Here is a 24,321-nt window from a genome sequence, read left to right on the forward strand (position 1 = left end):
CAGGACTACAGCACTCTGGGCTGAATTTGGGGGGGGTGAATGTTCATGTCCTGGTTTTCAGGATTTTGGATCTGTGAGTTTAAATCAGGCTGTTTCTGAGCTCGGTTTCTGTGTGTGGAGATTATCTGGCCGTGGGTAAGAGGCTCCGCAGGCTGCATCTCTTTATCTAAGAAGGGGAGAAAGTTGAGGCTCTCTCACTCTGAGCTCGGGCCAGACCGGCTGCTGAACTGCCTTCAGACTGAACCCCATTCTGTTTGGTTGCTACTGTAGGTCCATCACATGGTTTCCTCCCTGAATGAAGGGAAATACACTCACAAGCTAGACCTCACACACACACACACACACACACACACACACACACTCTCTCTCTCTCTCTCTCTCTCTCTCTCTCTCTCTTTCTCTACCGCTTCTGCTTTCTCCATACTCTGTGTCAAACCAGCTGCATGCAAGTGATGCATTAATAACAGCATAAGCATCTCTGTGGTAAACACACACACACACACACACACACACACACATATATAAAGAGATGGTCTCTGGAATGATGATGGTGCTTCATCCAGTACTTCTGGGTGCATCAGTTGGGACAAAGGAGAAGGACAAGGTGGTGTGACGATCATCCAACATCCTTATCTCTAACGCTCTTGTCGCTGAATGCAATCAAATCCTCACAGCAATGCTCCTCCTCCAAAATCTAGTAGAAAGTCTTCTTCTCTGGACAGTAGAGACAGTTACTCCAACAGAAGCAGGATCAGCTCTTTAATACCCTTGATTTCAGAAGAAACGAGACATGAATGAGCAGGTGTCCCAATACTTTTGTCCACAGACACACTTATATATATGTAAAACTCTAGATATTGTGTGTGTGTGTGTCTGTGTGTGTGTGTGTGTGTGTGTGTGTATACAGGGTTATAAGGCAGTGCTGTATGAAGGTGTGGCTCAGTAACGGACTCACAGAGCACAGCCCCGTCACTCACATTAAAGGTGACACCGTCTCTATGTGTCATGTGAGGAAATGCATGTCATCCCCGTCACTGTCTCTCAGAGGAAGCTGGGCGGAGATGATGTGCAGTTTGACTAAACTTCAAACACAGCTCCAGAGGAAGCCCTTCAGTGAGTGGGTGGAAGGAACCACAGAGGAGCCCTCGTTCAGCCAATACACGCTACCACACCGCCCCCATGTGGCTGACAGGGAGTATTACAGTAGGCCGGGGTGAACTCCTCAGTGCACAGCTGAGACCACCTCACAGCAAACTCTGCATTAATGCCCAGCCTCTACTGGAGGCTCAGCTTAGCTAAAAGACACCTCATCCTAATTAGGATTAGCACAGTATTAATGCTCAAGTTTAAGACTTTTGCGCTGTGCTGTACTCCACTGTCCTAGTCTTTTATTTTGAAGCTGTGACGGGTGGGTCAGAGAGGCTTCGTGAAGGGGGGGCTGTAGGAGAGAGGAAAAAGAAAGAAAGCAAATTTTGGTGAAATTTATAATAATTTTACAAGAACACACATCATCACTCCCGTCTGTCAGGTTTCCTCAAACCTCAGCAGTAACCACAATTAACACGTGCTACAAATATATGAATAATATGCATATATAAATGCTAATAATAATTCAACACACTGTAATATGCTGACATTTCCCTAACCCTTTCTTCAGAATATCCTGCATGATTAAAAACTTAAGATATAAATAAACTTATTCATGCAAGGAATTTTAAAAAGTTGGTGAAATTTCCCTTAGTCTAGTACCGTCACCATGTTCTACAGCGGAGGTTCTAGATAAGCTCCCCCAGTCAGAGCTGGAGTTCTACAGTGGATGTTCTAGATAACCTCCCCCAGTCAGAGCTGGAGTTCTACAGTGGAGGTTCTAGATAAGCTCCCCCAGTCAGAGCTGTGGTTCTACAGTGGATGTTCTAGATAACCTCCCCCAGTCAGAGCTGGAGTTCTACAGTGGAGGTTCTAGATAAGCTTCTCCAGTCAGAGCTGTGGTTCTACAGTGGAGGTTCTAGATAAGCTTCTCCAGTCAGAGCTGGAGTTCTACAGTGGAGGTTCTAGATAAGCTCCCCCAGTCAGAGCTGGAGTTCTACAGTGGAGGTTCTAGATAAGCTCCCCCAGTCATAGCTGGGGTTCTACAGTGGAGGTTCTAGATAAGCTCCCCCAGTCAGAGCTGGAGTTCTACAGTGGAGGTTCTAGATAAGCTCCCCCAGTCATAGCTGGGGTTCTACAGTGGAGGTTCTAGATAAGCTCCCCCAGTCAGAGCTGTGGTTCTACAGTGGAGGTTCTAGATAAGCTCCCCCAGTCAGAGCTGTGGTTCTACAGTGGAGGTGAAGGGAAGCAGACGTCTGAAGCTCTAATAAAAGCTCCTCACAGAAAGTTCTTCACCTAATGGTGATGAAGACGCTGCCTGATGCCTGAGACACGGTTCTACCAGAGTTCTGAGAAGAGTTCGGCTCTAGAACCTGCTTTTAGAACCAGATCATTAAAATGGTGGAGGGATACATGCTGCCTTTAGGGCGTAGTGTGGAAAAAAGTAGTCCCTAAAGAGAACTGCATTAGTGGAGATTCTCTATTCACTATTTTACCTTCATCATCATCATCATTCCATATAAAACTATAAATTATGGGCTGTATTTTTTGTAGTGTTGTAGTCATGGATGACGCCTGAGTCCATTCACCTCCACTGTAAAGGACTCAGGATGGGTCAGTTTTTCTACAGGGAACTACAATTTCATAATAAACCCCCACTGAATATTTTAATAATACAGAAAATAAAAAATCTCACTTTAATAAGACTGTGCCCTGTCATAATTTCACTAGCATTTCACCCCTCCTTAATTATTTATCTTATTCATTTTTTATCTTCTTCAACGGTGAACTTAATCAAAGCTAAGTTCAAAAATAATTAAAGTATTATAGTTTAATAATTTTTTTTGTACAGCAGCTTTATAAAATCCGCACGATTTCTCTTTAAGAATTATGTAAACAAAGACTTTTCCAGCGTTGCTGAGCGGCAGGTTTCCAGCGTACTGCTATTCCGGAACGCTCCGGCGCGCCGCTCCCATTGACATGCATGTACGCCAGCTGCGTAAGTGCAGCGCTGTATGTGGACATATGCACGCATGCTCTTTGTCAAGGGGGAGTGAGAGAAGAGCATGAATGGAGCAAAATGGCGGATCATGTGCAGGTAAGCAAAGCTTTTTATTTGTGTGTAATGAAAGCAGAGCGGTTTGACTCCGTTTGGGTCAGATCGCCGCTCGTGCGGCCCGGTTCGGTGGGCTGTTTGCGCCCGGTTCAGATGCGCGCTGCGAGCAGGCGCCCGATGCGGAGCAGCGTGGAGTGCTGGGTGCGATTATGATGATCAGCAGTGTGTTGACTTGGCCCTGTCATGTTGATGTGCTTGTGATTACACTGGGCTTGAGTGCAAACTTGTGCATGTGCGCGGTTTCGGAGTAGCGATCGCGCGCGTTTGGGGTGTTTTAAAAGCACGTTTATGGAGGCAGGGAGCGCGAGACGGCGCCCGTTTGGTTGCATGCAGTGCGGATCCAATGCAATGCACTGAAATCGCTCCCAGTGTGTTTCAGCATTACAGTGTAAACAAGGCGCATCCTCCTCCTGCAGCGCCTGCGTTCAATCTGCCCCGCAAAAACACTCCAAATACCCCCGTTTTCACCCCCGGAGCCTCGGGGAAACGCCCTAAATATGCACAGCAGTCGCATGTGTATTATAATAACCCATATTTGACTTATTTCCCTCTCTATTATCTGTATTTATTCACTCCCTCCTGTGCACTCCGCTCTCCACCTGCACTGCTGATAACGTCCTTGCTTAGCTAGCAAACTTAGTGGAGTAGCTTAGCTTAGCTTAGCTTAGCGTATCTTAGCCTAGCTTAGCCTAGCCTAGCTAGCTTATCCTATGCAGCGTTGGGTTATTTGGCGTGCTGCTAGTTAGCAGTTAGCTATAGCTCGAGTAGCATTTATCATAGTTACCAATCAATTAAAAATATAATTATGATTAACGCGGTGTGGTTAATGCAGGCTGGTAACTCGGCAGTGCTGGTAATGCGTTAGTGTGTGCTAGCTAGCTAGATAGCTACACAGCTAGCGCTTGGCTAGTTAGCTAGCGGTTAGCCTAGCCGGGTTAGCCCGCTTGCTAAGTCATGTCATTTCTCCCGCGCTGTCTCTTGAAAGCAAAAGCACAGCCAACGCGCCCCGACCTGCGCTAAAACCGGCCTCCCACACGCTTAGGACAAGTGCTCACTTATAAAAGTCTCCTTTTAATCGATAATGAGATTAAAACTCCCAATATTCGCCGTGTTTGAAGAGAATGGGCGAAGCGGGGCTGTGAAACAAGCTGGGCACTATTTCAGCAGGGCTGCACACTACCCCGTTAGCTAGCTAGCTAGTGCTAACTAACTAGCTGCCTGTAGCTAGATGCTGTTGCGCTTTTAGACTTTTATACAGATCATTCTGCTCTGTTTGGGCTGTGTAGTTTAATTTAAGCTGATTATTTAAGCTTAATTCAGTTTGCTAGCTAGCTAAGTAACTAAGCTCGGCTTAACGCCAGTTAGCTACTTTCTATGGGCTGTTGGCTAACTGGTGTTAGCAGGATTAGCCTCACTTCGGCTAACGTTAACTAGTGGATGGCCGGGGAAAGTATTTCACACTTTTAATTAGGAGTTATTAACCTCAGCTTTAATTAAACACATTTATTAGTTTAGCAACTTCATTAGTCAGTGTTTGAGATCTTAATTCATATATTTGTGTAGCTACTTAGTTAGTTAGTTAGTTAGTTAGCATTATTTGGAGTGGTTCAATCAGACAGAAATACAGTATTAAGATGGTCAATTATTATATATAGTGTATTATGGAGACTTGCTGAATTAAAGGGTGATGTATTAAACCTAGAGCACTATTGATTCAGTTGAGGGAAGGGTTTCTGTCTCCTGTGATCCTAAACCCCCCCCTGCAGCCTTGCCCTGCAGCACCTTCCCTGTGGGGTGGTGGTGTTATCCTAACTAACTCATGTACAGTAAATTAATTATATAAAAAGTGTAGAGAACCAGGGCACGGTTTTAACGGTAATTGCCGTGTCTTACGCAAGTGCGGTTCTAACTTACAGCAGGGTTGGATACGCTTGGTGAAGGTGGAGGACCTGGTCCGTCACTGTTGGGTTAAACCTGACTCTCAGATGTACAGTAAACATGAGCTTTCCTGAAGTCCCCGTCCCGTTTCTTATTACCTAACGGGCGAGAAGCACGCCATCCCATTTGCAGTAATAGATTATTCATTACCGTCCCGCAGCGGACACAGGCCTACCCCTACCCCTACCCCTACTGCCTTCAGTGTTTCAAGTGCAAGTTAGCTGAAAAGTTCCTTTAGTTTATTTTAGATCGGCGGTTTCGAACCTGTGGTAGTGCTGCTTCAGGCCTGTTGGCTATTTTTTTAAACCACAGATCCCCTATTACATTATATACCCTTTAACCGAACCTTATTATGAGTAGAGTTGGGCGATACGACCAAAATGATCACCATACTTCTGGATGTTTTCACAGTACACTGTGTTTATCGCAGTATTTTGGTTTGCAGTATTTGTGCCAGTCTTTAAAGCTTTTGTCAAAAACTCAAAAACAAAACTTTTTCACATTTTTGCACGACATGCTCGCCATTTCTTTTTTAACGGCAATTTAAAAAAAAAGTCACATTACGGATTAAATGTCACCTGTGTTCTTAGGTATTGCAAAATCAGATATTTATGCCGAGCTTGGTAATTGGTGTGGGAAATTGGTCAAGCAAAAACCAGCACCACTTGTTGATGTTGGTGATGCTCACTGGTAAACATGAGCTGTGCTCCGCTGTTGATGTTAGCGCAAAGGTTTAGCTGGTCAACCAACATTGGCAGGCATGACCAGGCTGGTCCACCGACGTTTTTAAACATGACCAAGCTGGTCCACCGACGTTGGACGGCATGACCAAGCTGGTCCACCGACGTTATTAGGCATGACCAAGCTGGTCCACCGACGTTATTAGGCATGACCAAGCTGGTCCACCGACGTTATTAGGCATGACCAAGCTGGTCCACCGACGTTTTTAGACATGACCAAGCTGGTCCACCGACGTTTTTAGACATGACCAAGCTGGTCCACCGACGTTGGACGGCATGACCAAGCTGCTCCTCCGACGTTTTTAGACATGACCAAGCTGCTCCTCCGACGTTGGACGGCATGACCAAGCTGCTCCTCCGACGTTTTTAGACATGACCAAGCTGCTCCTCCGACGTTGGATGGCATGACCAAGCTGCTCCTCCGACGTTTTTAGACATGACCAAGCTGCTCCTCCGACGTTGGACGGCATGACCAAGCTGGTCCTCCGACATTTTTAAACATGACCAAGTTGTTCATGCTGGTAGAGCAGCTAAAGCTCAATCACTCGAATGAGAACATATGCTGTACTGCTTGAGCTAAACTAGTCAACCAGTTTAACCAGCTTCCTCACCATTACAGGGCATGTTTTCTCCTGAATGTCCAGTATTTTAACTACCATGACCATCAGTGAGCAGCTCAGTCTTGAGCTGGGTTTTTCAGCAGGTTGTGGACTTTACCAGTGCTATCTTGTTGATGATTGCAGGGCTAACCTGAGTAATGCTGATGCAAATGTTGCCTCATATTTAGAAAACAAACTGCAGTATGAAATTTGACATCGCCCAACTCTGAATGCATTAATAAATTACTATGTTTCTCAAGCTCTGAGCGTAACCTTGAGGAACGGTCTTCGTTTCAGGGTGTTGGTGGCTGCCCTCAGCTGTGAGCTTATTAAAGTATTTGGGTGGCTAATATTGGTGGGAGTAGAAGTGTGCTCTTATCTGGTCCGTGCAGTTCCCTTGCAATGCAGCTTGAAGTTTCTTTATCTTTTAGGACACGAGCTGCATCTGTATCTGTGGGGTTCCTCCCCGTTCCTCACACGTGCTTCTTTGATTCCTCCTTATCAGACACTTCCATCAACCACATATGAAGGCTGGTGGTTCAGCCGTGAAGGGGTGCAGCACATGCTGCGGTTCGTTTGTGCTAGAAAGAGCTTCTTGGAGTTTTACATGATCTACGCTAAACAAAGCGACGAGAGCAGGTGCTCAAAACGTGAAGTCAGTTTAACCTCACGTTTCAGAATTTGCTGTGAAATTTGAAAGGCTGTAGCAGTTTACCGTAAAGGGGAGAATAGCGCTGCTATCCGTGCTACCCCGAGCTCTGCACGCTGCTAACTGCACTATAGGAGTCTGATGAAGCGGGAAGGAGAACACTCAGAGAACTGCCAGGCGCTGCGTGACTGGTCTGTGTATCTCAGCTTGTCCAGAAAAGCGTGTTAAAAGCATGTTCTGTAGTGGTGGCTTATAGTTCTAATGACACGTCTGGACTGTAGGGGGAGCCCAGGAGCCAGAAATGCCAACTCTCCTATAAAAAACTGCTAAAAATCAGAAGATATAAACAAAGTTTTCAGAGAAATTATTATTCATGACCACAACACAGATATAATATAATTATTTCAACAGGAAGTCATGAAAGTTGCAATGTCTGTACACCTAGCGTAATATAGCGCCCCCTTGAGGTAGTCTGTACAGCCTGAGGAGTGTAAACATTAGCGTGTTGGACGTTTCACCACATACACGCATACATCCTACAGCTGTCCAACTACATACTGTCCTCATCTGATTCACCAGGAGTTGAAATCAAATGGAAAAAGGCCAGAATATCAGAAACGCTACGTTTATTTTCAGTCGTCAGTCGTTTCACTGCAACCAGCAAATACTTCATTACTTTACTTAAGTAGAAATGTAGGTTATCTAAACTTTACTGGAGTAATTCTTTATTTTTCAGACTTTTTACTTCTACTTCTTACATTTTCCCCCAATTATCTGAACTTTCTCCTCCTTACATTTTAAAATCAGCCTCGTTCCTCCTATTTCATTCCCCTTTGTTTTCATTCCGGCTCGTCATCAATAAAAACCCTCTCCAGATAAATCTCTCCATCCGGAAAGTGTGAGTCTGATCCTGATTGGATGAGAAGTATAAACAGACACCATTCTGACTCCCTATTGGTTTATAAGAGATCCATCACACCTGCACACGTCCCGTCCCTCTCCAGCGAGCTCACAGCAGACGTCTGTAGTCTAGTATGAAGACTGTGTCCGTGGCAGAGACTCAAGAGAGCTGCAGTGAAACGTCCCGACTGAGCCCCACATTTACATTCCAATAAAGCTTATTGATCACACGCCTCTGAAGTCTGACTTTCTGCAGCTTTACAGAACTTCTAGACAACGACTCCTCATATTTTCCTCCATGAAGCTCATGTTGATGCTCAGTAGAGCACAGAGACGCTCCTTTAATAGAGCTGATATTACTGAAATGCTTCATTTTCAATGGGCAGATCTGCAGCTGAAACAGGAGCCTAGTGCAGCCCAACATTTTTAACATCAACATTTTAATAGATCATCCTCCTCATTATGACTTTTAGAGAAATGGGGTTTTGGGGAGGGGGGAGGGGGGGGTAGTGCACTATAGACCCCTGTGGCGCGGCCTAAGCTTTCGGTCTTTGTTTTCCTTCCATTACTTTTACTTTTCTACTTGAAGTGGTTCTGAAACCAGTACTTTTACACTTTTACTGGAGTAAAAAGCTTCAGTTGATACTTCAGCTTCTATAGAAGTCTTTTAAACCCTCGTATCTCCACTCACTTCTACCTGAGAGATGAGTGTCAATAGTAGTAGGATTTGGGTGGAGGTTCATTCTCAGCACTACAGTGACACTGAGTGACGCTGATGTGATGTTGGTGGCGAGTGTGTTAATCGTGTGTGTGTGCTGTGTTGGTGGTATGAGTGGACAGACTTGACCTTCATCTACAAGGAGGATCAGCTAGGTAGGAGTGTCTAATATATGGGCAGTGAGTGGTCAGACTGCTGCGTCTGATCCACTCGTACCACCAGCACAACACACACTAACACACTTGAGGATGCTGAGAATGACCCACCACCCAAATACTACCTACCTGCGCTGTGGTGGTGGTCAGTCCAGTGGGGTCCTGACCACAGGGTGAATGGAGGCTGCAGAGAAACAGATGGGGACAGACTGGACATATACAGTGCTGCTGTATGATCAGTGGAGCTGATGGAATGGGCTGGAATGAGTTCATACCAAGCCAGGGTTGGTCATGATGTTCTGATATGAGTGTATTAGCTGTGTGTTACTGAATGATATGAGTGATTGGACATTAATACACACACCCCTGTTCCCCTGTTCCCCTGCTGCTTACTGTATGTTACAGAATGATATGGGTGGGGGTGTCTACGGTCACATGTCCCTTATCAAGAATGTAATTGACAATGCTGACTCGTGGGTGTAGGCCCAAACACACACACACACACACACACACACACACACACACACACACACACACACACACACGCTCCTCGAACCGTGTGCAGTCCAGTAACCTCTAATAGTCTTTATATGACCTGTGTGTGTGTTTTGGTCCACGGAGGGTACCTCCAGACCTCTGAAGTTGTGTAAAGTGTGTGTTCTCGGTCCAGTCAGGGAAACTGAATGTGTGTGTTTCTGAAAGAACTGTGCGCAGAACTCAGTCTAGAACCGTACGTTTGTTGTCGCTGCTTTTCTTGTTTTTATTTGCTGATGGTGGTTTTCTGTAGTTTTGCTCCGCGAGTGCACAAAGAGAGCCCGTAGTGTCGAGAGGCTCGCTGCTGTTCAGCATGAGTCAGCTGTTTGTCCTCCGGGCCTGCCTGTGTACAATCTGCCCTGTGTGTGTGTGTGTGTGTGTGTGTGTGTGTGTGTGTGTGTGTGTGTGTGTGTGTGTGTAAAAGAGTAAGAGTGTAAAAGAGTAATCAGCGTTATGTCCAAATAACAACCAGGTAAGTATTGTGATATACACTGAGGAGGAGGAGCTACAGCCTCTCATTAGGGTGAATATTAATAACGCTCTAAATGTAGGTATTGTGATATACACTGAGGAGGAGGAGCTACAGCCTCTCATTAGGGTGAATATTAATAACGCTCTAAATGTAGGTATTGTGATATACGCTGAGGAGGCGGAGCTACAGTCTCTCATTAGGGTAAATATTAATAACGCTCTAAATGTAGGTATTGTGATATACACTGAGGAGGCGGAGCTACAGCCTCTCATTAGGGTGAATATTAATAACGCTCTAAATGTAGGTATTGTGATATACACTGAGGAGGAGGAGCTACAGCCTCTCATTAGGGTGAATATTAATAACGCTCTAAATGTAGGTATTGTGATATACACTGAGGAGGCGGAGCTACAGTCTCTCATTAGGGTGAATATTAATAACGCTCTAAATGTAGGTATTGTGATATACACTGAGGAGGAGGAGCTACAGTCTCTCATTAGGGTGAATATTAATAACGCTCTAAATGTAGGTATTGTGATATACACTGAGGAGGCGGAGCTACAGTCTCTCATTAGGGTGAATATTAATAACGCTCTAAATGTAGGTGTTGTGTTATACAGGTGGAGGTGCTAGTACTTCTACAGTCTCTGATTAAGGGTGAATGGTTGGTACAAGTGTTCTGCTTTTGGAGTTTGTGGAGTTTTTGGATGTTCAGGACGTTGTGTTGTCCCGTAGTGTGAAAGGCAAATCACAGTATTAAATATTACATTTTTCTTGGATGTTATGTTTATTTATTTAAATATTACAGAGAGAGATCTGATGATGGGAGTGGACTCTGAGCTGAGATGTCATATTGCAGTGCTGTTAGAGCCTAATATTCAAACCACTCAAATTATTGCTCGTTTCTGGAGCAGTAATGAGGTGTATGTATATAAAACAGGCTCTGAAGGCATTAGCACTGACTTTATGACCCGATCCCACTGCGATCCCTTTACTGCGAAGCACCAGTAGGCTAATGGTTGGCTGCGAGCTGATGAAGCCGACATGCTGAGTCATCCATTACAGCATCCATTAATGTGTCTTTCATCAGGGTTCAGTCAGATAGTGGAGCTGGCTGGCCCGTTCTGTCAGAACACGGGGAGCAGTGGGTTGGGCTGCAGTTCACACTGCTCAGAGGAGTCGGGTTTATGTTGAAAGCATCATAAGAGCGAATGCTGAAGAATTGGGCTGTGGATGAATTAGACAGTGACCTCACTCATGTTGAGACGACCACTTTACACAGACTGCTGTTAGAATGGACCGGGTGTTTGTCGGCATCACAACAAGACCAGTGGTCCTGGACGTTCTTGGGAAGAACATTGTTGACGTTAACTGGAGAGCAGGAGAGCAGAGGACTCGCGTAGCGATGTAGAAATGCTGTGTTTGTCATTGAGCAATACTCCATGCTCTGCTTTCACCAGCAGCACCGACATTCGGCAGCCCTGCGCCGACAATCAGCGGCCCCGACATTCGGCAGCCCTGCGCCGACAATCAGCGGCCCCGACATTCGGCAGCCCGCCGCCGACAATCAGCGGCCCCCACATTCGGCAGCCCTGCGCCGACAATCAGCGGCCCCGACATTCGGCAGCCCGCCGCCGACAATCAGCGGCCCCGACATTCGGCAGCCCGCCGCCGACAATCAGCGGCCCCGACATTCGGCAGCCCGCCGCCGACAATCAGCAGCACAATTCGGCACCAGCCTGGCTTTCAGATACGTCAACATTTGGCAGTTTAGCTTTCGGCAGCGCTTACATCCAACAGCTCCCACATTTAGCAGCCTAAAGTCCAAAAACACTTGTTCAAAACACATGACTGAACCAAGCCTGATTAGACTACTGATACCCAACTGGGTGATTTATTTTTATTTATTTTTGTTTTGTTTTTTGTTTTTATTATTATTATTTATTTAATTAATTAATTTATTTAGGTTGCTCTGATAATACTCCATACTCCGTTTTTACCAGCAGCGCCGACATCCAGCACTGCGTCGACAATCGGCAGCCTGGCTTTCAGCTACATCAACATTTGGCAGCTTGGCTTTTGCCAGCACTAACCTCCAGCAGCTCCAAGATTTAGCTTTGTTCAAAATACATGACCAAGCCAAGCCTGATTTGACTACTGATACACAACTGGGTGCTTTTTTTGTTTGTTTGTTTGTTTGTTTGTTTGTTTTTAATATATATATATATATATATAAAATAACATTTTATAATAATATAGATTTTTTCCCTTCATTGCTCTGATAAAGCCTGAGTTGCAATCTCTGGTCATTAGCAGAAATTAAGCCTAAACATTGATGAGTCAGCAGTGATGGAAATTATGTTGAGAAGCCTGGTTTGAACTTTGGCTGAAGTCGTCGGCACAGGAGCTCTTTACCTAAAGGTGAGGAGCAGCTGTGCTGAGCTGAGATGTTGATCCAGAGGAAAGCTGGGCTGTAACTCAGTAGAGACTCCTCCACACTTCTCTTCAACTGAGACACACAGATACAGATACACCGAGCTCTCATCAGCTGCTGTCTCCGTCAGTCCCACTCCGGGCCGGAGCGCTGCTGCTGCTACTGCACTATGGAGGTCTGGTGGTGGAGCTGCAGGAGGAGAACCTCTCTCCAGAACTGCTGCTGTGTAACGCTGCAGAACCCATAGAGTCATATTAGTGTAAAATCCTGTAGTATTACTCTACCGCCTCCGCCCACATGCTGCTACACCTTCAGATCAAGCTTCTGGAGCTCTCACACTGTCCAGAAATGCATGTGATATGTATTTGCTACAGTGGTGTAAAAGGTATTCAGGCTCAGGAGTGAAAAATGCTGCCTTGAATGAACAATCACCCTCCTGTTTTAATAAGTTATGGTGTTTAGTTGAAAGACTACAGCACAACGCTGTGTGTACAGGTGTAGTGCACTCACCTGACCCGCGCCTCCTTTATAATTAATTGGCCACTTGTTGATTGTGTATTAGTAGCTGAAATGAGCTGAATCTGATATGAGATATTATGCAACCCTGTTGGATTTACTGTATTACATTGTGTGTGTGTGTGTGTCCTGCAGAGCCTAGCCCAGCTAGAGATCCTGTGCAAGCAGCTGTATGAGACGACGGACACCAGCACGCGCCTGCAGGCTGAGAAAGCCCTGGTGGAGTTCACCAACAGCCCGGACTGCCTCAGCAAGTGCCAGCTGCTGCTGGAGAGAGGGAGCGTGAGTGTTCACTGTGTTTCCTCCTACAGCTCGTTTAAAAATCACACCTTCCCATAATTTACCACCTAATCCCGATGCAGTAGATCTGCTCTAACCCCCCTTGTTTGTTTGTTTGTTTGTTTGTTTACAGTCCTCTTATTCCCAGCTGCTGGCGGCCACATGTCTGTCAAAGCTTGTTTCGCGCACAAGCAACCCTCTGCCCCTCGAGCAGCGCATCGACATCCGTAAGACACACACACACACACACACACACACACACACACACACACACACACACACAATGATCAGTCTTGTCCAGATGCTTTTGCCTTCTGCTGCTTTGTGGTGAATCATCTGTTGACAGTCAAGTAATGGAGGTTTACACCCCACCAATTAGCATGTTGCTAAATGTTGTCACGCTCCACAGTAGCTTCATGGCAGCTTCTGAATAATTAGTTATTAGCTACTGCATAAGACAGAATCATGTTAGGCATTGAATATTCATAGTATCTAATGAATAATTGAAAGATATATTAAATAATTCATAGTGGGTAGTGAACAGTAATGTATTGTGCATGCAGAGCGGTAATTTGTAGTGGGGACTGAGCAGTAATTGGTAGTGGGGACTGAGCAGTAATTGGGAGTGGATACTGAGCGGTAATTGGGAGTGGATACTGAGCAGTAATTGGTAGTGGATACTGAGCAGTAATTGGTAGTGGATACTGAGCAGTAATTGGTAGTGGAGACTGAACAGTAATTGGGAGTGGATACTGAGCAGTAATTGGTAGTGGATACTGAGCAGTAATTGGTAGTGGAGACTGAACAGTAATTGGGAGTGGATACTGAGCGGTAATTGGGAGTGGATACTGAGCAGTAATTGGTAGTGGGGACTGAGCAGTAATTGGGAGTGGATACTGAGCGGTAATTGGGAGTGGATACTGAGCAGTAATTGGTAGTGGATACTGAGCAGTAATTGGTAGTGGATACTGAGCAGTAATTGGTAGTGGAGACTGAACAGTAATTGGGAGTGGATACTGAGCAGTAATTGGTAGTGGATACTGAGCAGTAATTGGTAGTGGAGACTGAACAGTAATTGGGAGTGGATACTGAGCAGTAATTGGTAGTGGATACTGAGCAGTAATTGGGAGTGGGGACTGAGCAGTAATTGGTAGTGGAGACTGAACAGTAATTGGTAGTGGAGACTGAACAGTAATTGGTAGTGGGGACTGAGCAGTAATTGGGAGTGGGGACTGAGCAGTAATTGGGAGTGGGGACTGAGCAGTAATTGGGAGTGGGGACTGAGCAGTAATTGGTAGTGGGGACTGAGCAGTAATTGGTAGTGGATACTGAGCGGTAATTGGTAGTGGATACTGAGCGGTAATTGGTAGTGGATACTGAGCGGTAATTGGTAGTGGATACTGAGCGGTAATTGGGAGTGGATACTGAGCGGTAATTGGGAGTGGATACTGAGCGGTAATTGGGAGTGGATACTGAGCGGTAATTGGGAGTGGATACTGAGCGGTAATTGGTAGCGGGGACTGAGCGGTAATTGGTAGCGGATACTGAGCGGTAATTGGGAGCGGAGACTGAGCGGTAATTGGGAGCGGAGACTGAGCGGTAATTGGGAGCGGAGACTGAGCGGTAATTGGGAGCGGAGACTGAGCAGGAATTGGTAGCGGATACTGAGCAGGAATTGGGAGCGGGGACTGAGCAGGAATTGGGAGCGGATACTGAGCGGTAATTGGGAGCGGATACTGAGCGGTAATTGGGAGCGGAGACTGAGCGGTAATTGGGAGCGGATACTGAGCAGTAATTGGGAGTGGAGACTGAGCAGTAATTGGGAGTGGAGACTGAGCAGGAATTGGTAGTGGATACTGAGCAGGAATTGGTAGTGGTGTATGTTCGATTTATTTAGTTTTTGCTCTGAAATTGCTGTTTTTGTTTGTTTTTTTGGACCTATTCTGTCTGACTGAGATTTTTCTCTGCGTTAGGAAACTACGTTCTAAACTACCTGGCAACCCGGCCGAAGCTCGCTGCCTTTGTGACTCAAGCCTTGATCCAGCTGTACGCCAGAATCACCAAACTCGGCTGGTTCGACTGCCAGAAGGAAGATTACGTCTTCAGGAATGTCATAGTTGATGTCACGAGATTCCTGCAGGTTCGGCGGGTTTGGGTTTGGGCTTCAGAGAATCTGTAGCTCTCCATTACTGAGAAGGTGCTTTATCAGTTTGAGACTTCCTGAGGAAGCTTATGGAGAAACAACACTTTCTTAATTAGACCTGCCGTGCCTCTGTTACTCATCCACACACACACACACTCACACACACTCACACACACACACACACACACACGCTCTCACACTTTCTGTACTTACTCAGTAAATCAGTACCAGCCTGTCTGTCTGTCTGTCAACATCAGATTGACACTTCAGCTCAGTTTCACACTCACTCCTCACACATCAATGAGCTTGAGATTTTAACTGCTTGTCATATTAAGAAGTTATTTTAATCAGTAATAATTTTATACAGTAGATTCAAATATGAACCACACTCTGCATCTTGTTTTACTGAATCATTCCTTCTTTTAAGATGATGATAAATAAAATAATGTTTGTTTATTTTTTTAATCTTGTAATTATATAAAAATGTGTCTTGCTGCTGCAGCTGCTGACTGCTGTGTTCCCGTCTCTGTTTCAGGACAGTGTTGAGCACTGCATCATAGGAGTCACAATTCTGTCCCAGTTAACTAATGAGATTAACCAAGTAAGTTCCTCCGTGCCCTTCCACGATGTAAGTGTCCATTTTTACCTTCTTCTCTTTGTGTGTGAGCGCTGCGGGGGGCCGCTGTGTGCTGCTTGGCGGGTAAGGCTCTCAAACAACTATGCGAGCCACGTCCGAAACCGTGCCCTGTTCACTATTTAGTGCACAAATTTTCAGTGCCCTTTAACAATCCCACAATGCACTGTGATACATAAGCTGTGCCCTGTTCACTATTCACTACATGCGGAAATCCAGATCACTATTAAAGGGAACGGAATTCCGCAAGGAAGTGGACGACTTCGGACATGTGGCTCTCTTTTAGCTGCCTGATTTGGAGGTTGATGGCAGTCGTTGAATATTAAAGGAATGCTCGTTCAGTCTCCAACCAGATCTTCGTTAGGCTGCATCTTCAGAGTCGTCGATCGGCAATTCCACAGCCAGTAACGCCAGTGTTTCTCTTTAATTAGTAAAACCGCAGAAATAATTCAGTAACTGTTGATTAGCTGATTAAGTAGGAATTGCAGCGTGGGCCCACAGACGGGTCCTTGGAGTTAAGAAGTTGATGCACAAATATGTGAATATTAATTGAACCCATTAAATAATTACAGAATTGACAGACTGTCAGGTTAATTGACAGGAATAATGTCTGTTAACAGTGCTAATTTACATTTACATCATTTAGCTGACGCTCTTATCCAGAGCGACTTACAAGGTAACTCGTATTACAGAGGCGGAGTCAGTGCAGTGTTAGGAGTCTTGCCCAAGGACTCTTATTGGTGTAGTGCAGTGGCATAGTCACCCAGACCGGGAATTAAACCCCAGTCTCCCACATGCTGTGGCATCTCACTGGCAGGTAGTGGTGTTATCTGTTGCGCCACACCCACAACCACTAATGCGATGGTGCCACAGTGGTAAAAACAAAGGATCGGCAGTGGATCAGGCCTAGTGATAGCCGAAACCCAATCCGTTAAAATATGCCTGGACTGACCCCGGTTCACCGGATCAGATCTGGACATTCCCGGGACGTCTATTAAACCCATTAAGCTATTCAACATCATATTTAGAATATTACAGTAATTATTAAAAACCTCTATTACATCATTACTCAGGATTAGACCTTTCCTAAAAAGAGGAATGAGCAGCTGAGAGGTTCTCAGATCTGCAGGTGACTGGACGTGTGAATATTAATTAAACAATAAATAATTACAGAATTGACAGAATGAAATCGAAGGATTGTACTGCTGTATGTACATTGTACATATAAATATGAACTTCAACTATGGTCAATAGTTGAAGTTCAAATTTATATGTACAATGTACATACAACAGTACAATGTCATGGATTCAGGCTTTATGGGCAAAGGTTATTAGTTATATTAGTAATATTTGAATTATTATTGGTGGTGAAGGAATGTTTGTATGTATTTTTATTATTGTATTAAATCTGTATATTTATATAGAAGTAACAAGTCCCAATAATTGTGTGAAATGCTTTAGCAGACCTTTGATTAGAGCTTTGCCGTTAATATGGCAGCTTTGCAAACTTAACCAGCCAACTAAGCTCCTGCACCTGCTGATCACATGATCTATACAAATATTTTTTCTTTTGGTCTGAAAGTTATTCATTTATTTATTTTTACTCTCTCTCTCTCTCTCCCTCCCTCCCTCCCTCCAGGCAGATACGACACATCCGCTCACGAAACACAGGAAGATTGCGTCATCGTTCAGAGATTCCTCTCTGTTTGACATCTTCACGCTATCCTGCAATCTCCTCAAACAGGTGAGGGTCATCAGATGTGATGCCCGCACCCGGACACGTCGTTAGCTCATTGGTTAATCTGCAGATGATTACAGCGTTGCTGTATTAATATGTCAGGAAACCTTTGGATTGAATGTAAGGGAACTTTTTCAAGACGCTGAAAATTCCCCCTTTACCTCGGATGCAGTCAATCAGACGATACAAGCGGCTCAGATGCAGCCAAAGCTCTCGAACCGCAGATTACGTTAAGTTCCCATGTTCCTGTGGAAGGACTTCACTGTAAAACAGCTCCAAACTGCTCAGAACTGTTCTGTTCAGTTCTCCTGAGAGCGGTCCTCACTGCTGCAGACTGGGAATAATGTCTGTTAACGGTGCAAACAGGCGCCACAGTGGTAAAAACAAAGGATCGGCAGTGGATCAGGCCTAGTGATAGCCGACACCCAATCCGTTAAAATATGCCTGGATCGACCTGATTCACCGGATCAGATCTGGACATTCCACGGACGTCTATTAAACCCATTAAGCTATTAAACATCATATTCAGAATATTACAGTGATTATTAAAAGCCTCCATTACATCATTACTCAGGACTAGACCTTTCCTAAAAAGAGGAATGAGCAGACTGGACGTGTGATCGGAGCTGCTGCATTGTGTGTGTGTGTGTGTGTGTGTGTGTGTGTGTGTGTGTGTGTGTGTGTGTGTGTGTGAGAAGATACTCCTTTGCAGGAACACAACTATTATTATGCACTGTTGTTCAAAAGTTTGGGTTCCTCTCTCATGTGTATGTGTATATTGCCAAATTTGGAACTCATGTTTTACAGTTTCTGTATTTTGATTGTATTTCAGGTCATTTTGGAGCAATTCTATTGATTTTCACACAATTAAAATAACAGCTCGTTCAAATATGTAGAATAAATTAAAGTAAAAAAAATCAGGAAAATGGAAACTATGTTTGGACAGGATAATTATTATTATTATTGCTACTTACTATTAAATACTATTATTATTATTATTATTATTATCATCTGACTATCTGGATGGTGTCCTGATCAGATTTCAGCCGCATGTATTTACACTGGCAAGTCAGATGTGTTTCCGGTTAGTCAGGCCATATTCTGGGACAGAATATGCTAATTTGGTGTTTGGTTGCCCTGGAGGGGTTTTGGTTGTACTGGGTTGGTGAATGCGTTTTGGAGAGACGGATGCCTTTAGGTAAAGGTAAAGGTGCACGTATTTGTCACTGTACAGTGTACACTGCACAGCGAAATGTGTCCTCCGCATTTAACCCATCTGTGGTAGTGAACACACACTCACACACACTAGTGCACTAGGGGCAGTGAGTACACACACACCCAGAGCGGTGGGCAGCCAACTCCAGCGCCCGGGGAGCAGAGAGGGTAAAGGGCCTTGCTCAAGGGCCCAACAGTGGCAGCTTGCCGAGCCCGGGTATCGAACCCACAACCCTGTTATTGATAGCCCGGCGCTCTAACCTCTGAGCCACCACTGCCCCTTTAGGCTGCTAAGGAACCCACAGTTTCACAGTGGTGGAGAGAAAGCTTGCTCCACCCTGCTCAGTTGCTGTAACTGGTCATTAGCACATTGCTTCGTTCCGTCTCGCCCCACTTCGACCTTATGTACACTTGGTCGCTTTGTGTGTTTTGAGTATTAGGGTTATGTAAACAAACCAGGTGTAAACGGTCAAGGTCTCTTCTGAGGGGCTCTAGTAATAGCACAGACCCTGTTTACACCTGGTCACATGTCTTTGCACTGGGTAGTCAGATGCATCTACAGTTATTCGGGCTGAAATCTGATGGCCGTGTGGGATATGTGTGGGATATGTGAAATATGACTGGTCTTTGGGTTGTGGAGTGTGTCTTACTGCTGTAACGTGGCTGAAATGCCTCTCTGACCTCCTCCTGAAGTGGTCTGAGGGATTGGATTAGGATCTGGTTTAGACGAGTCTTGGGTGCGTTGGTTTACACCTGTGTTTTGATGTGGCTCGGCCTTATCTGATATAATCCTGAGAGTGACACCTGAAGTGACCAGGTGTAAACGGGGTCACACTGTAAAATCCCTGCGCTGGAGTGGACTCTGGAGTGGTGGAGCACTGTTCTACTGTGCAGCGACGCCTTGACTAATATATATATACACTAATATAACACGTGTGTGTGTGTGTGTGTGTGTGTGTAGGCATCAGGTAAGAACCTGAACCTGAATGATGAAGGTCAGCACGGTTTGCTGATGCAGCTCCTGAAGCTGGCACACAACTGCCTCAACTTCGACTTCATCGGCACGTCTACAGACGAGTCCTCAGACGACCTCTGCACCGTCCAGATCCCCACCAGCTGGAGATCAGGTGACCTACGACTGTGCTCTTATTGGCCCGTGTAATGCGGCTCTGTTTGCATAGTAAAGAGTAGCGAAGTTTTGAAGTCTGTTTATTGATAATTATGGGGTGTTGAATCAGTGAACAGGAGCCACTGAACCGGTTTATTTATTGATTGATTTATTGATTAGTTGGATTTAGTTTAGACTTTGAGAACTATGAGGTTCAGTCTCGTCATGTTTAATACTTTATTAAATAATGTATTAATAATTTATTAATAATGTATTAATGCGCTCTTCTTTCTCTTCTTCAGCCTTTTTGGACTCCTCCACCCTGCAGCTGTTTTTTGATTTGTATCATTCCATCCCTCCCTCCCTCTCTCCCTTGGTGAGTGTGAGATAAACAGCGTTCATGTACAGATAAATACAGTCGCAGCCAGGCATGATCTCAGCACACTGTACAGCACAGCACAACTCCCTCCCACTCAGCATTTCTGAACAGTAGAAGACCACATTTAACCAGATCCTGCAGCTGCATGTATTATTAATCAGAACTATAACTCAGGGGTGTGCGATATTTGATCTTATCGATGTTTTCTCGATATTTTCTGGGATTCTGCCGATAACTTGATTAATAATTTGATGATATTTTTCATCCTTCAAAATGTTTGTAAAAGTTGTGCATTGCGCTAGCTTGTTCTTCTTATTTATTTCCCTAAAACTGAAGCATTTAATTAAAATTAATACAAAAACAATGTACAAACATTCAGTTTTATCATTAAATTGTAGTTTATTATGAATGTATTATATTTATATTTCATTATATGCTCTACTGAGTCTCTCAGATCTGCAGGTGACTGGACGCCTGAATATTAATTAAACACATTAAATAATTACAGAATTGACAGAATGAAATTGAAGGATTTGACCATAGTTGAGGTTCCTTTTTTTTATTTACATTCAGCAACAAATTAAAAACGTTTTTAAAATGTCAGATTCAGGATTTATGGGCCGAAGTTATTAAAGTTATTAGTTATATTAGTAATATTTGAATTATTATTGGTGGTGAAGATATGTGTATATGAATTTTCATTATTATATTTATATATGTATATTTATATTACATTATATTTATATTTCATGTTATTTATTGTAATTTTCAAAGGTTTTACGTTTGCATGTTACTTTATGTATGTTTAAACATCTTAACAAATTCAAGCTCTGTAAATCACATAGAACTATTATAGAACTATACAGGGGTCACACTTTCACCCAGAGTTATTTACACAGTGGACAGAAGCAGCTCCTGGGTTTAAACCATTGAGAAAAAACTACAAACTGATAAAAAAGATGATGCATGATTTTCATTGGACAGCAGTGATGTTTCTGTGTCTTTAACTGCTGCTGTAATGGATTCCTTCTGTGATCAGTAAAGCACTCCATTCCCTTCCTTCCTCTCCTCTCTCTCAGTGGGGCAGTGGTGGCTCAGCGGTTAGAGCGCCGGGATATCGATAACAGGGTTGTGGGTTCGATTCCCGGGCTCGGCAAGCTGCCACTGTTGGGCCCTTGAGCAAGGCCCTTTACCCTCTCTGCTCCCCGGGCGCTGGAGTTGGCTGCCCACCGCTCTGGGTGTGTGTGTGTACTCACTGCCCCTAACACGTGTGTGTGTGTGAGTGTGTTCACTACCAGATGGGTTAAATGCGGAGGACACATTTCGCTGTACAGTCCACACTGTACAGTGACGAATACGTGCACCTTTATCCTTACCTTTATCCTTTTATCCTCTCTCTCTCTCTCTCTCTCTCTCATTCATACTCTGTCTTGGTCTGTGTGTGTGTGTCTCTCTCTCTCTCTGTCTCTGTCTCTCTCTCTCTCTCTCTCAGGTGTTGTCGTGTTTAGTTCAGATAGCGTCGGTTCGGAGGTCTCTCTTCAATAACGCTGAGAGGGCGAAGTTCCTGTCCCACTTAGTGGACGGAGTTAAGAGAATACTGGAGAACCCGCAGGTGCGTTACCTTAAGTCCCCCAAAATTAACGATTCTTTAATTATCTTAATGAATAATTGTGGAATATTTTTTTTAAACATTTATTTTAATTATTATTTAATATGTAGAGCTTATCCGACCCGAACAACTACCATGAGTTCTGCCGCCTGCTGGCCAGACTGAAGAGTAACTATCAGCTCGGGGAGCTGGTGAAGGTGGAGAATTATCCAGAGGTGATTCGACTCATCGCCAACTTCACGGTCACCAGTTTACAGGTGAGCAACCGAAGAGGTGTGTGTGTGTGTGTGTGTGTGTGTGTGTGTGTGTGTGTGTGTGTGTGTGTGTGTGTGTGACAGTATAGTGTAACAGAAGTACTTAATTGGTGTTAGACATGATGATGATGATGATGATGGTGTGTTGATGCCCTTGCAGCACTGGGAGTTCGCCCCTAACAGTGTTCATTACCTGCTGAGTCTGTGGCAGCGGCTGGCCGCCTCCGTGCCGTACGTTAAAGCCACTGAGCCGCATATGTTGGAGACCTTCACGCCTGAGGTGACCAAAGCCTACATCACATCCCGCCTGGAGTCAGTCCACATCATCCTCAGGTACACACTCCTATTCACAGTCCCATCAGTGAGCCTTCACACACAGCTGCGGTAAGCCATCACCCGATCATCTCTGCTGTCGCTGAAGGCGCTCCTCTCTTTGCTGCACAGGGATGGTCTGGAGGACCCGCTGGACGATGCTGGTTTGGTGCAGCAGCAGCTGGACCAGCTTTCCACGATCGGTCGCTGTGAGTACGAGAAGACGTGTGCCCTGCTGGTCCAGCTCTTCGACCAGTCAGCTCAGTCCTACCAGGAGCTGCTGCAGTCCACCAACTCCAGCAGCATGGACGTGGCCGTGCAGGAAGGTTGGACACACACCCAGCAACACACACACACACACACACACACAAACTGTTCCAGTAAGAAACATCCGTGCAATGATTCGGGCTAATTTGATTCTTTACAAAATGATTCAGGGCATCAGCAGACTTGGCATTTCCGTACAGATCAGTTTATTGTGTAGAGTTTGTGGATTTTTAATGAGGTCATACCTTATTAAATAGAATCTTTAGAGATTCATGATTCCTCTTTTCTGTTCTGATGCCAATTTTGAAGTCTGAAACATTTTTACATTTTTACAAAACTTCTGCATGAACAGTTCTCAACGGTCTCATACTCTTTCCTTTCCATACTCCTCCATACCCATCCATAATCCTTCCCTTCCTTACCCATCCATACTCTTTTCCTTCCATATCCTTCCATACTCTTTCCCATCCATACTCTTTTCCTTCCATATCCTTCCATACTCTTTCCATCCATACTCTTTCCCATCCATATCCATCCATACTCTTTCCATCCATATCCATCCATACTCTTTCCCATCCATACTCTTTCCCATCCATACTCTTTCCCATCCATATCCATCCATACTCTTTCCATCCATACTCTTTCCCTTCCATATCCATCCATACTCTTTCCCATCCATACTCTTTCCCATCCATATCCATCCATACTCTTTCCATCCATACTCTTTCCCTTCCATATCCATCCATACTCTTTCCATCACATCCCATCCATACTCTCATGTCTCTCTTTCCCCTCAAGTCCCTTCCATACTCTTTCACATCCATATCCATTCTTGCAAAATATAACACACACACGATGGACAGTGAGCGCACATGCCCGGAGTGGTGGGTAGCAATCAGTGTGGCTCTCGGCGAGCAGAGAAGGTTAGGAGCCTCGCTCAAGGGCCGGTCATCAATAGCCACCGCTGCCCAACATTACTTAAAGCTTCAGTGTTTTCCCTGCAGGTCGGTTGACGTGGCTGGTGTACATCATCGGTGCAGTTATCGGGGGCAGGGTGTCTTTTGCTAGCACGGACGAGCAGGACGCCATGGACGGAGAGCTCGTCTGTCGGTGAGGAGTCGTTCTGAAGCCTTCTGTCTTTATTAGCATCACAACGGCCATCACATGCCTGATTGCACTGCCTGTTTATATATCAGACTCCCTCTCTAAGCTCTGAATCTGTGGTCTGTGGTCTGTGCAGAGTTTTGCAGTTAATGAATCTGACCGACTCCCGGCTGGCTCAGGCTGGCAATGAGAAACTGGAGCTGGCCATGCTCAGCTTCTTCGAGCAGTTCCGCAAAATCTACATTGGAGACCAGGTGCAGAAGTCCTCTAAGGTAATCAGCACCACCTACTTCTCACTGTGTGTTTACGAAGTTGACCTGTGTGTGTTTACAATCATAGCAGAGGACATGTGTAGTTGATGTTAGTGTAAATCGGAGACCTGCTCTACAGAGCTCCACATTTTAGAAAAGGACTCCCTGTAT

General features: G+C 44.9%; 1 protein-coding gene across 2 annotated transcripts in view; it reads left to right on the top strand.

Annotated features, from left to right (window-relative positions):
* Positions 1 to 3,107: 3,107 nt before the first annotated feature.
* xpo7 (exportin 7) overlaps positions 3,108 to 24,321 on the top strand; it is a 37,451-nt gene continuing 16,237 nt past the window's right edge. Inside the window, exons 1-14 of one of the 2 annotated variants that reach the window (XM_072658357.1) lie at positions 3,108 to 3,184; positions 12,993 to 13,139; positions 13,270 to 13,363; positions 15,110 to 15,276; positions 15,815 to 15,907; positions 17,553 to 17,657; positions 19,828 to 19,993; positions 20,277 to 20,350; positions 21,846 to 21,965; positions 22,073 to 22,219; positions 22,377 to 22,549; positions 22,661 to 22,854; positions 23,800 to 23,905; positions 24,036 to 24,171. In XM_072658357.1, the coding sequence (XP_072514458.1) occupies positions 3,167 to 3,184; positions 12,993 to 13,139; positions 13,270 to 13,363; positions 15,110 to 15,276; positions 15,815 to 15,907; positions 17,553 to 17,657; positions 19,828 to 19,993; positions 20,277 to 20,350; positions 21,846 to 21,965; positions 22,073 to 22,219; positions 22,377 to 22,549; positions 22,661 to 22,854; positions 23,800 to 23,905; positions 24,036 to 24,171 (1,740 nt within the window). In that variant the 5' untranslated portion in view covers positions 3,108 to 3,166. The remainder of the gene's footprint in view (positions 3,185 to 12,992; positions 13,140 to 13,269; positions 13,364 to 15,109; positions 15,277 to 15,814; positions 15,908 to 17,552; positions 17,658 to 19,827; positions 19,994 to 20,276; positions 20,351 to 21,845; positions 21,966 to 22,072; positions 22,220 to 22,376; positions 22,550 to 22,660; positions 22,855 to 23,799; positions 23,906 to 24,035; positions 24,172 to 24,321) is intronic. The other variant, XM_072658358.1, reaches the window with a different exon arrangement.

Source organism: Salminus brasiliensis, chromosome 16 (genome assembly GCF_030463535.1).
Source record: "Salminus brasiliensis chromosome 16, fSalBra1.hap2, whole genome shotgun sequence".
Taxonomy (NCBI): Eukaryota; Metazoa; Chordata; class Actinopteri; order Characiformes; family Bryconidae; genus Salminus; species Salminus brasiliensis.